This window comes from Peromyscus californicus, unplaced genomic scaffold, assembly GCF_007827085.1.
Source record: "Peromyscus californicus insignis strain IS unplaced genomic scaffold, ASM782708v3 Scaffold_4__1_contigs__length_199733344, whole genome shotgun sequence".
NCBI classification, from domain to species: Eukaryota; Metazoa; Chordata; class Mammalia; order Rodentia; family Cricetidae; genus Peromyscus; species Peromyscus californicus.
This window is the reverse complement of record NW_026294562.1, coordinates 120813492-120827504: the sequence shown is the minus strand read 5'-3', so window position 1 is coordinate 120827504 and position 14013 is coordinate 120813492. Positions and strand designations below refer to the sequence as shown.

At 42.7% G+C, this 14013-nt stretch overlaps 1 protein-coding gene across 2 annotated transcripts in view; it reads right to left on the bottom strand.

The window, feature by feature from the left end:
• Positions 1 to 2497: 2497 nt before the first annotated feature.
• Sec11a (SEC11 homolog A, signal peptidase complex subunit) overlaps positions 2498 to 14013 on the bottom strand; it is a 42080-nt gene continuing 30564 nt past the window's right edge. The window contains exons 4-7 of one of the 2 annotated variants that reach the window (XM_052760030.1): positions 12612 to 12731; positions 11939 to 11992; positions 3290 to 3347; positions 2498 to 3018 (exon numbers count right to left, since the gene is read on the bottom strand). In XM_052760030.1, coding sequence (XP_052615990.1) covers positions 2968 to 3018; positions 3290 to 3347; positions 11939 to 11992; positions 12612 to 12731 — 283 coding nt within the window. In that variant the 3' untranslated portion in view covers positions 2498 to 2967. The remainder of the gene's footprint in view (positions 3019 to 3289; positions 3348 to 11938; positions 11993 to 12611; positions 12732 to 14013) is intronic. The other variant, XM_052760032.1, reaches the window with a different exon arrangement.

Below are 14013 nucleotides of genomic sequence, written 5' to 3'. Positions count from 1 at the left end.
GTCTCCAATCCCCCTTTTTAGGACTTATTTTAATTTCTTATATTTACAAAGAGCTCAAAATATATTTATATTTTTTTAGTTTTAAAGATTTATCATTTTTGAGGACAGACTGCAACCCACAGATCCAGGGAGGCTACCTAGCAGGGGTGACCCTAGGATGACTGTGGCTTATAATAAGTTTTAGTTTTGTCCAATCACTGGGCAAGCTTTAGTTAAACATTTCACCATTAGGATAAGAATCTGTACCGTATCAAGCTGATGAAAGAAAATGCCGGCTGTACTTCCAGGAGGGGAGGCTAAAATCTTTTTAGATTATGGATTAGCCTATAGAAAAATGTCTGCCATAAACCAAACAGTGAAGGGGAAGATGAATAGGAATCTCACACAACTTAAGTAAAACATAGCTCTCTGAATAGATGAAGATAGGTCTCTTCTGTATCCCAGAATCTAATCAATATTTATATGTATAATTCAGCTATCATTTGGTTTAAAAGGGCTTGTTGGGAAATGTTATCATTTTTACTATTTTCTGCAGAGAAAATATTTTCCAGCTTCAAATAACCCTAGACTCTTGAATTATAACCTGTTTTTATGTTAAAAAAGATTTATTATTTTTGAAAGATATATTTTTATTTGTACGTGTGTGTACGCTTATGGAAGACAGAAGGTGGCGCTGGATGCCCTGGAACTGGAGTTACAGCTGGTTGTGAGCTGCCCCGTGTGGGTGCTGGGAACTGAACTCACATCCTGCCGAGGAGCAGTGTGTGCTCTTAACCCAATGACAGACCCATCTTTCCAACCTTTGTTTTTTTATGTGTTTTGCCTGAATGTATGCATGAATACCATATGCCTGCAGTGCCCACAGGGGCCAGCAGAGGGCACCAGATTCCACTGGAACCAGAGATACAGGAGGTTGTGATCAGCCATGTGGTTGCAGAGAACAGAACCAGGTCCTCTGTAAGAGTGCTCCTAACTGCTGAGTCATCTCTCCAGCTCCCTAAATCTTAGTTCTAAGTCTTATGTTTTATCTTTCAACAATATAAAAATTGGCTAACAGAGTGATTCAAATGTTTTTAAATGCTCTGGCTACTTTTAAAGAGAAATTTACTTTGGGTTTCTGTTGTTGTTTTTCTGGTTTTTGTTTTTTCTTTTAAGATTTATTTAATTATTTCATGTACATGAGTGCTCTATCTGCAGGTACATCTGCACGCCAGAAGAGGGTACCAGATCTTACTACAGACGGTTGTGGGCCACCATGTGGTTGCTGGGAATTGGAACTAGGGCCTCTGGAAGAGCAGCCAGTGCTCTCTAGAGCAGCTCTCTCTCCAGCCCCAGCCTTTGTTAATAGGAGTATCCAGCAAAGGAAGAAAGCCAGGGCACCGAGCAGGAAGATTTTTAACCCTGTCTCCCACGGACGACTAGGGAGGAAGAAATGAAGTAATAATAGCCTGCCTTGCTGGAGAGGCAGTTGGAGCACCCTCTGGGATCGAGAGGAACTAAGAAGCCCCACAGGCTGAAGAAGCCATCTGTTACCATTAAGTATTCATATGCAAAGTTTGAAGGGTAAGCCTAGTTAATGGGTTTCAGATGGAAGCATTCTCCACAGGGAAGGCTCTGGAAGCTTGTCTACTCCATCAGCAACAGCACAGGCTGTCACCTCAGCTGAGTAAACAGAACCTGACCACGTGCCCAGTAGAAATCCTGCTTACTTTTGAGATTTCACATTAAACAAGAATGACAAAGTTAGAAGTATTTTGTGTTACTGCATATTGGTTTACCCTACATTCCATTTCTCTGGTGGCTTCAAAATTAAAAGAAAACACAGTTGGGCTTTTAGTCACTACTTCAAACTCTGTCTCCTTAAGTCTGATTAGAGAAAATGCAGAGCCAGCCATTTCCAAGAATGGGTTTAGACAAATTAAAGAAGAGGAAACTGTGGGCCTCTGCTACCTTGCCCTGCCTCATCCAAATGCTAATACAGTGTGGAGAAGGCAAAGAGGCCTCCAGCGGACAAAGGGTCAGGTGTTTCCACAGCCAGGTGAGATTTTTCGGAACCTCTCAGTAACACCACCTGGGACTGTACACATCTGAGTCACCCTAGTGAAGAATCAACTGTGTGAGGAAAAGATTTCCTATGAATATCAATGGCTGCTTTGGCTTCAGAAACAAAAACAAGCCTAAACAACAACCCATTTGTTAGTATTTGGTCAACCTTCATAGCTGAAGGATGGTTCATACTAAAGCTTTTTCTCTTTTCTAGTTTCTTGAGATCTCATATAGCCCGGGCTGACCTTGAACTCACAACGTAATTGAGGATGACCTAGAACTGATCCTGTTTCTGGTGCTGAGATATTCCAGGTTCTGGGATAACAAGCATGTATTTTCATGCCCAGCCACATCCAAGCCTTATTGTATAAACCCATAATGGGCACTAGTAATCGGCCAAGAAAGGCACATTTCAGGAGCTTTCCCAACAAACACAATTCCGGGAAAGGGGTTCAATGTGCAAAGTCTTTTATTTAAAATTTTGAAAAGTTAAGACTTAATGACCACCTCAATATGTGCCATCCCACTGTAAGGAAGGATGACAGGTGTGAACTCATGCAGAGCTGTGTTTTCATTTACAGAACTCTGTAGGCACTTTAAAAATGAAGCTTGGCTTCAAAATACAAACACTGGGGGCTTTGGCTCAACCTTTTAATATAAAAAATTCACCGATGTACAAAAATGTGAGTGACAATGACAGCATATGAAATCTGTGACTGAAAGTCCCCGTGAGTGCACGCCATGTGCACACGCACCCGCCCACACATCCTCGGTGTGGAAACAAAACTAATGCAAACCAGTGCTACCAAGAAGCGCCAACATGTGTGTCCTCCGAATATCCGCCAATCACAGACCAGGATCTACTCCAAACATCCAGTAACAAAAAGCACAGCATCTTCCAGGAGCAGCGCAGCCGACTTCTTACTCACGATGGACCAGCACAAATAAACCCAGCAGAAACAGTACTGCATACTAGAAAAGGAAACAGGGACACACGTCAGGAGCACTTCCAACAGTTCTTAATTAACTCTTTTGTGACCAGAATCAATGACTAAACTGTCTAATTATTCCTTCACGCTTTAACTGTAATCCATTTAACAGTTTCCAAAATTAAACACAAGACACGGTGGGGGAGGTGGACTGAATCCAGGGCCTCACACATGCCAAGCATGTGTGCTGCTGATCTATACCCTCAACCCAAGAGCACTTCCCTTTCAATCAAACATACCGTAGGCGCTCTCACCTTAAATTTAGGATAGTCATTCATGAGGATTGTCACAATTCCAATATAAGGAACAAATCTAGAACAAACAAGCAAACAAACAACTTATCATCACGAAAAATGCCCTAAACGAAGCAGCTGCTAACTTTTACTGAATTTTAATTACCAGTACCTTCCACAGAGTACTCATGTTCAGTCACCAAGTCCATTGGCATCTATTACATTTGCTCCTTTCACCAGCCTGTTACAAGGAAGTTAGGATTGTCACCACTGCAGATGAGGAAACAGGACCACGCACCAAGCAGCATGGCTGTGTGGCAGAAGCAGACCGGAGATCTCAGGTCTCCAGCTGGTATCTCTGGTATCTCTAATGGTTAGGGGCTGGGTGTGGCCCTCACCAATCATGGTGAGGAGCTAAAGCCCCCACGGCAGCACACTACAAGGTATTTCATGTTGAGCGCCAGTGAACAGAAGAGCTTTCTTACAGAGCTCAGGGCTTCACCACCTGCCCCTTTAACTGTAGTCTGGTCTTGCCCTCTTAATCCTGATTTTATTTTTTAGACAGACTCTTGAAATGTAGCCCAGGCTGGCCTTGAGCTTACTTCCACCTGCCTTAGGCTCCTAAAACGCTGGGATGAGGACATGTGCCACTATGCCTAGTTCTGAAATTTTTCTAGAACCACCTTTATCACCACATACAGCAAATCAGTCTTCGCCTCCATCTTCCTGTACACCTACCTCTTCAGTATTTTATTCTGATGACACGAACTTGCTCTTGAGATGCTTCCTCTTTGGTTTCAATAACCCGCAAAGCTGTTTCCACACCTACCTCTAGACTGCTGTACCTGTACTTTCATTTCTTCCCCAAACTGCAGTTGTAAGTGGAGACCAAGCCCCCCAGGCATTTACAGAGGCTCTGGGGATCAGAACTCAGGTCCTTACTCTTGAGCTGCAAGCACTTTAACCAGGAGCCACCTCCCCAGCCCTGTGTCTCCACTAGCACTTTAACCAGGAGCCACCTCCCCAGCCCTGTGTCTCCACTAGCACTTTAACCAGGAGCCATCTCCCCAGCCCTGTGTCTCCACTAGCACTTTAACCAGGAGCCATCTCCCCAGCCCTGTGTCTCCACTAGCACTTTAACCAGGAGCCACCTCCCCAGCCCTGTGTCTCCACTAGCTTTCCTTTTCTTCAGCCCCTCAAACTAGGCAAAGCCGCCCAGTGAAAAAATCTCTTAGCACGTGATACACTACCAGTGAGGGTTTTCTCACAATTCTAACTAATCTGTTTTACACAATTATATGGTACCAGCCTCCCACTTAGACTCTGAGAGGGGCAATCTTGATGCCCCATAACCATTAAAGCCAACATAGTGTCTTGTACATCGAACCTTCCAGTAAACATGTACAAGTTCGCATGAGGACACACATGCACACACAGTTAGTTCCCCAGGCTGGAGATCAAGCCCAGGGCTTCACCCAGGCCAGGCACTCACTCTATCGTTGAACCAAGCCTTTGGCCCAATACTGCCTGATGGAATATCTGAATATTGGAGGTTTTTCTTTTCATTTTCTCCAGGCTTTAAATCTTCTCTCTACACAAGACACCTTAACATTGTAAGAATACAGGGCAAGGGCTAGGCACAGTGGTATATGAATTTAATCTCAGCCATTATATATGGGAGGTAGAGGCAGATGGATCTCTATAAGTTTAAGACTAGCCTGGTCTACATATTAAGTTTCAAGTCAACCAGGGCTATTCAGTGACATCCTATCTCAAAAACAAAACAAAACAACTCATAATAATAATAATGCAGGACAGAATAAGAAAATTACCAGGGCACCACTGACGTGAGAAAAGATGGTAAGCAAATACACATTCAACCTTCTTCATTATCTCCTCCACGGCTGGGCTCCAGAGTAGACTAGACACACTGTGTGTGTGTGGGGGGGCACACTAGCATTTATCACAGAGAGTAGACTGGACACACTGTGTGTGTGGGCACACTAGCATTTATCACAGAGAGTAGACTGGACACACTGTGTGTGTGGGCACACTAGCATTTATCACAGAGTAGACTGGACACACTGTGGGGGGGCACACTAGCATTTATCACAGAGTAGACTGGACACACTGTGGGGGGGCACACTAGCATTTATCACAGAGTAGACTGGACACACTGTGGGGGGGCACACTAGCATTTATCACAGAGTAGACTGGACACACTGTGGGGGGGCACACTAGCATTTATCACAGAGTAGACTGGACACACTGTGGGGGGGGCACACTAGCATTTATCACAGAGAGGAGACTGGACACACTGTGGGGGGGCACACTAGCATTTATCACAGAGAGGAGACTGGACACACTGTGGGGGGGCACACTAGCATTTATACAGAGAGGAGACTGGACACACTGTGGGGGGGCACACTAGCATTTATCACAGAGTAGACTGGACACACTGTGGGGGGGCACACTAGCATTTATCACAGAGAGGAGACTGGACACACTGTGGGGGGGCACACTAGCATTTATCACAGAGTAGACTGGACACACTGTGGGGGGGCACACTAGCATTTATCACAGAGTAGACTGGACACACTGTGGGGGGGCACACTAGCATTTATCACAGAGAGGAGACTGGACACACTGTGGGGGGGCACACTAGCATTTATCACAGAGAGGAGACTGGACACACTGTGGGGGGGCACACTAGCATTTATCACAGAGAGGAGACTGGACACACTGTGGGGGGGCACACTAGCATTTATCACAGAGAGGAGACTGGACACACTGTGAGGGGGCACACTAGCATTTATCACAGAGAGGAGACTGGACACACTGTGGGGGGGCACACTAGCATTTATCACAGAGAGGAGACTGGACACACTGTGGGGGGGCACACTAGCATTTATCACAGAGAGGAGAGGTTGGGCCCCAGTGGACTCCGAACTCTTTATCACAGTCCACTCTCACTTTGTAAACTGAAACTTCCTGCCATGCCAAAGGCCACAGAAACAGAAATCACTTCAGACTTAACATCTCCACCATCAAAGCCACAGGCAAACTTCCACAGACATTGTCTTTAGTGTCCTTCACTTCCTGTTAAATGTCCTTCACTTCCTGTTAAGAACTCTCCTTATTTCCTATCTTCTGTTCTCTTTTTTCAAAACTAAACCGCCTATCCCCTCTCCCCCAATTTCCTTTCCCTTTACTGGTGTTTCTTAACAGCTGGACCTTCTTTGACAGAATACTTGGGGCTGCAGCTGTAGCCCAGGTGGTAGCGTGGCCTAGCATACAGGCATGAAGCCTTGGGTTTGATCTTTACCACCATGGAAATCAGGTACGGTAGTGCACACCTGTAATTCCAATGCTTGGGAGGTAGAAACAGGAAGATCAGTCATTCTCAGCTACAACAGAGTGTGAGGCCAGCCTGGGCTACATGAAACCTTGTGTCAAACACACATAAAATCACCACATATACTGTTCTACTGCCCTCAGATTTTCTGAGTAAACAAATCCTTGAAAGATGAACTTCAAATAATGCTCTTGCACACTCAAGTTCAAGATGTTTAGGTCTGAGATAAGGTGCATGACACAGGTACATGGTGACAAGCAGTTTCACCACAGAGGACCTGTGTCAACATGTGGGTTCCCCAAGAGCCGAAAAGAGACACCTACAAAACATTGCTAAGCCCTGGGAAGGGTATCCTTAGCCGGTTTAAATCCAAACCCGCAGTATTTTCCCCCTCCCATACTGCTCAGCTAAACAGCTATATTAAAGCAGAGCTGCTAGTAAACAGACTAAGATTATAAATAAGTAACCAAATGCCACTCACAAAACGACCTCCAGCACCAGCTGATGCCAAGTTCTTATCTAGAGGGTAGCGTACGGTCTAGAGTTCACGTGTGCCAAAGTGCTGTTCAGGCTGCTGTGGCGCCAAGCCAGTAACCTCAGCTAGGAGGGAGGCCGGGGCCGCATTGATTGTGCCCCCACACGGGTTCTATTTTTTATTTACAGGAAAGACTTGTACACATTTATGGAATGCCTCTTAATGTATTTCAGTAGAAGTAGCCAGCCAGAGTACACTGATGTACAGGAAAAGGACTGGTACAGAAACAGCAGCACCAACTGATACTTCAAGAGAAAGTACAGGCCAGAGACGGCTCAGGACGGAAGAGCACAGGCCCGGCCAGAGGACCAGGTCTAACTCCAGCACTCCCATGCTTGCTAACAATGTCTGGAACTACGGTTCCTCTTCTGACCTCTTCTGGCACCAGATACACGGGTGGTGTGGACATGAACACAGGGAAAACAGCCATAAACATTTAAAAATATATTTAAAGAAAATGAACATATCAAACCAAAGACCAAACAGTAAAGAAAATATGCCACACAAAGTAAGAGTGGATCTATATTTAAGAGGTTGGGCAAGTTGGGAGTAGTGGTACACACCTTTAAATGTAATGGCTAAAATTATGTTTTATGTTTAATTTCTGTGCTTAAGAGATCTATAAAACAAGAATGTCTCTAAACTGTAATGCCCATTTGCCCAAGGACAGATAACTTCTTGAAATGTTGGGAGCTGTTGCTCATGTAAGATAACAAACGTGTTTTCACGTCTGTAAACAAGCTTGGTTGCCCCAACTGTATAGGATGTGCTTGATCACACACAGGCAGGAGGTACGTAGGCAGGAAGTACGTAGCCTTGTGGGTTCTGCCTTTATAAGCCTCTGACTAATGTAATTTGGTGTCATACTCTGGGCATCCCAGGTATGGACCTGGCTAGTGTCCATTGTCCGAGCCAATACTTAATGAAGCTTGCTTCAAATCTGGCTCAAAATTTGTGGTAGTGGTTTTATTCTGGTGAGATTAACATAATTCCAGCACTTCGGAGACAGAGGGAGGTGGCCTACTGTAAAGTTTGAGGCCAGCCTGGTCTACATAGTGAATTCTGGGACAGCCAGATCTCCATAGTAACACCTTATCTCGGAAAAAACCAAACTAAAATAAAATAGAAGTTTGGGCTGACAAGATGGTTCACTGGGTAAAGCATTTGCCATTAAGCCTGACGATGACTTTGAACCCTGGAACACGCATGGTGGGAAGAAAGAACCAACTTCCCTGGGCTGTCCTCTGACCTCCACATTGGAACTGTGAAATAACCACATACACATTTATAAAAATAAATATTAATTAAAAAAAAACAAAACCAAAAAACCAGACCTGGTGGATGCCTTTAATCCCAATAGAGAGGCAGAGGGAGGCAAAATCTCTGGTAGTTCAAGGCCAGCATGGTCTACAAATTGAGTTCCAGGACAGCCAGGGTTACACAATGAGACTATCAAACAAATAAACAAAAAGTCTGGACCTGAGAAGCCAATTTAATAAAATACTATATAATGACCCCAGAGTAGAGTTTGGTTTTTGAAATGATTTGCTTCAAATTAAATAAAAAGCAAGGTTGTTTTGGGAGATAAGATTTAATGTAGCTCAAGCTGGCCATGAACTTTTAATCCTGTTAACACAGGCATACAACCACCAAGCTTAGCTGATAAAAAGTGCATTTAAAAATGTATATTCATAAAAAATATATACATTGTAGTTGTTGATTTCAGTCAAGAGAAAGCTCACGTCAAACTCTTATATTTTTAATTTTTTATTTAAAATCATCATTTTTAGACTTATTTTTATTATTTTATGTATATGAATGTTTGGCCTGCGTGTGCGTCTGTGCACATGTGTGCCTGGTGCCCAAGGAGGTGGTGAGCCTCCATCTGGGTGCTGGGAATCGAACCTGCGTCCTTTGAAACAACAATAAATACTCTTAGCCACAGAGCCAACTATTCAGTCCCGTATTTTTAATTTTCAAAATAGGGTTTCCCTGTGCTGCTGCGAACAGCTTCACTTGAAGAGAGCCCTGTTCCAGTTTCCAGGTAGCTAGGATTATACACATGCGCCACTGGACCTGGACGCAAGCTTTGTTTTTTATTTATATGTCACTTACATGCATTTTACGGGCTACCACTTACTATATTTTAATACATGTATCCAGAGTGCACTAAACAGTCAGGGTAATTAGCATTTCCGGTGTACCACCAAAGCCTGCGGCAAACTTGAAGAGCAGAAACCTTGTCTCTGCACTTCGTTTCCTCTTAAGAACACTGCTTCCTCTTCTGTTGGGACGGTCTTGTTTGGATGCTCTGAACATCACTACTCTAGTTTTCCCTTCCTTGGCTTCCTTCATTTTTTTCACGATGACATTTCCTACCAGCTATTCTGTCGTCTCTCTTTTCTCCACTGCTCTCTTCTCTGTGACCAACAGGCCCTCTAGTATTTTTTTAACTTTCTGGTTTTCCAAAGTCATCTCTATTAAATCTGTAGTTGGTACAGTATTAGTTTCATTTCTAAAGATTTATTACATGCTAGAAGATGAATTAACCTTGAAAATTAAGCTAGGCGATAGAAGCCAAGCAGAGAAGACCACAACTGTATGATTCTGTTTCCATGAACTGCCCCAACAGGCCAGTCCCTAGACAGCACGTCAGCAGCGGCTGTCAGCAGCTGGAGAGGAAGGGATGAGACGTGACTGCTAATGCGTGTGAAGGTAGAGAGGAATGTTCTGGAATGAGGTAGCACAAACTTGTGGATATACTAAAATCTGTGAATTATACCCCTTAAAATAGAGAACCTTCTATCCCCATATACATAAATTCTGTTTCAGTAACATTTTTAAAAAGAATTTTGGTTCAGAACCTTAGGTATCAGTGTGCAACAGCTCAAAAAAAAAACACAACTATTTTTTTTTTTTATTTCTAAAGGTATTTGTAGCACAGTCACAGGCTTGCCTGCAGAAACGCCCTATCCCCAAGAGTGGGGTCCAGCCTGCTTCTGAAATAGCAGCCTGGTGCTTTATAAATTCACTTTCCACCAAGGAGGGCGACTCACTTCAGTGCATGTCAAGTTAAGTGCTGGGGCAGTCGGGGAAAGTGAGTTTGTCCAGGGAAGCCTGTCTGCCAGCTGTTCGTGTCCCAGGTGTTTGATATTTCATAGAAATTCAGATTATTGATTTTTTTATTAACAGCCATTAAAGGGCTTATATTGTTAAAGTTGAGATTTTAGTTTAAACTTTATATAGTTTGGAATTAAAAAAAAAATTCTTCAGAAAGACAAGTTAGTTGAGAGAAAGAAAGCCTGATTACTAACCTGGAGAATGAGACATCTTTTAACCAACAAAGGGACAGAATAGGCAGACACAATTGTGACAATAAAGAATCAAACACACATAAAGGGACCCCCTACCCAAGGTTTCTCTGTGTACTCCTGGCTGTCCTGGAAGGAACTGACTCTGTAGCCCAAGCTGGCCTGGAACCTGGAGATCCACCTGTCTGTGCCTCCCAAGTGGTGAGATTAAAGGTGTGCGCCACCACCGCCCAGCTAAAGGGACACTCTTAAATGGAAGGTGTATACAAAAACAGTTCAGCAAAATTTGTCAAAAAGCTTTAAAGTGTACATATGCTTTACCCAGTAACTCAGTTTTTTTATTTTACTGGGAAGACGGGGTAGAATCACTGGATATATCTAACAGCAAGACGTTCATTCTAACAGTGTTCACAAATCAAACAGACAACTAAAAACAGGCCGGGGCTAATGCTAGGACACCCAGTAGCTGTATGAGCTACCCCAAGAACGGAGTACTAGCTCTGCAAGTGATGGTAAATGTACTCATTTGTAAACACACCTTGGAGTGAAAAGGGAGTTGTACCATAGTGGGACTATTCTCCCCTAGTATAACAAATGTTTTTATGAATGTGTGAGCATGTACACATTAACACCTGCATCTTTGTCCCGTACATAAAGGCTAAAATCACCAGGTTGATAGTAAAGATTGATGGAGGTGGAGAAAGTAAAGCAGCTGCTTTACCTTCTGACAACTGAAACTTCCTTATCATTCTAAATGTATCTGCAGATTTACAACTGAAGGAAAAACAGAGGCTAAAAAGAGATTAATGAGTCTGAAAAACCATGAAAGGAGCGTCTTTGGAAATGAGGAAATTTGGAGATCTTTTTCTCAGAGGCACGGACAACCTGATGTGGATCATCTTTAGCTCCAACACGGTTATAAACATTCTCCTGAAGTTGGATACGCACGCACACACATGCAGACAAAACACAACACAATGGTACTGTTCTGATCTGGATTCCTTCCCACCTCTCAGGCTACAACTGACTTAGAACCTTACATTCAGGAACAGCCACCTCCTTCTGCACAGCAGTGTCTCAGGGAGGTGGCTGTTCCAGCTGATTTACGTAGTAAGGACAACATTCTGACAACAGTAAGAATGCTATGAAGCACCGAAAGAGAGAACCAGCATCCGCCTATGTGTGGGACGCCATGCCAGCAATTCTGCTGTGATGGCTCAGAAGGCGGGCTCTGGAGCTCCAGCCACTTACCACCATCAGCGTGATCTTACATACATAACATGGCTTATCTGAGTTTCCTCATCTGCAGAATGGGAATATTAGCGTTGTTTGGAGGTTAAAAGAAGCAATACTTATAGGGCACATACAATGAGTGTCTGGTATATAGCAAGCCCTAATGAAGATGAGTTATGTTAATACTATTAGTACATTAAAGTAGTAATTCCATACTTCCTTATACCGTAACTTACAATTCCTGTCCTCCACTGATATCTGTTCTCCTGATAATATCTGAAATGAACAGGCTTAACATAATTTAAAAATTTCATTTAACCTCATTAACGTCAAGACTAGAATCAAACAATATAGGATAAATCAACACAATAAAATTAATTTAGATGAACAATTAAAATTGTCCCAATAAATTTCTAATAACATAAGTTTCATGAAGCAGCATTACTACTACTCTGGACCCAACAGCCTGACTAACTACTGACATCAATATCCTTGAGTGAACTGAATAACTGATTCTTGGTTTTAGAGAGAGAGCCTCATGTAGCCCAGGTTAACCTCAAACTCACAGCTTTTTATTGAGTTTAGCCTTGAACTCTTGATCTTCTTGCTTCTACTTCCCAGGAGCTGGGATTACAGGTGTGCACCACCACACCTGGCTAACAAAGTTTTTAGTTAATTGTGATATGCAGTATTCATCTTATCCCTGGTATTCTACTCTTATTTGTACCCCACTCCTCCCCTCAGGAGTAGTATGACTTAAGACTCAGATGCAGTTTAAGATGTGTATCTCTTAAAGACAAAAGGTGACTTGGTGGAACCAGGGCTGACTGCTACGCATTCAGTTGCACAGTCAGTAAGACCATGTTTAGAGTGATATGAAAAGGCCAAGATGATCCCCTGGGTACTTACCCCCTCGCTCTCCCTACAACGTCTTTCTTCTCTAGCCAATGTTGTCCTTGTTTATAGAGGCCTCGGTCATCAACGGCATTATTATCTCCTTTGGTTAAAAACTTGATATGCCCGTTTTGCCTTAAAAAGAGTAAGGGAAACAAGTCATCAAAAATCTTCATGGCACTCACTGCACAGAACCTGCTCTTCTTAATGAGTGCCGTGGAATCACGCCTAAGAGCAATTCTTTAGCTAGCTAGAAGAATGTTTATAGCTGGACTGCTTAGCTAGAGAAAGATTAAGAATAAGTGAGAAGTGTAACATTAAGGAGCTGAAATACTTATACGAGCATTATGAACACAGTTGTAGAAAAACATGAAATGATACTAGATGATCATACACATTTTACTACTTGAAGAAAAGATAAACTAGCATATATAATGAACTTCATTTATATTAAAATATGCACAACCAATTTTCTATAAGCATAAAAATCAAAGGGAGCTACTAAATTATCCCTCAGGATATAACTGTTGAAGTACAGACTACGGGAAATTAACAAACAGCACAGCTCCTTTAATAGCATGGACATCTTCCCCTGGAACAAAGAGTCCTGGAGAAGGAACTCTAGATGAAGTAAGAGTCTATACAGTGCAGCCAGTGAATGGCTCAGCAGGTAAAGGCATTTGCCACCAAGTTTGCCTGACAACCTAAGTTTGGTCCCCAGAAACCACATGGTACAAGGAAAGAACCAACTTCCCTAAGCTGTCTTCTGACTACCACATGCACCTGGTAGTGCCCCCAAATAAAGAAACATAATTAAAAAACAATAAAAGTAATTAAAATAACATCCTAAGTGTCTATTAAAGCCACATCAACCAACTTCGGCCGAGGACCTTAACTGATGTAGGTTCAAACAATTTTTGTTTGTTTGTTTGTTTGGTTGGTTGGTTTTTCGGGCTTTTCAAGACAGGGTTTCTCTGTAAAACAGTCCTGGCTGTCCTGGAACTCGCTCTGTAGACCAGGCTGGCCTAGAGCTCACAGAGATCCGCCTGCCTCTGCCACCCAAGTGCTGAGATTAAAGGCATGCACCACCACCACCACCTGGCTTCAGTTTTAAAAGTCATAATGAAATTGGTAAATTGAACAACAACTAAAAACTTAATAATCTTAAGGAAATGTTCATTTTTAATTATCATATATTTAGTATTTATATTATATTTAATTATTGATTAGATTATATATTTATTTATTCACCATACTAATTATAGTTATAGTTTATAAAAGCTTAATGGTTGTCTTATAGACATTTGTTGAAATATGATACCGAGGACCTCGCCCAACATGACATAAAAAGAGGAAGAGAAGAGAATGTAGATGCACAGAAATGGCCTTACACTAGTCATCTGGCAGATGGCAAAGG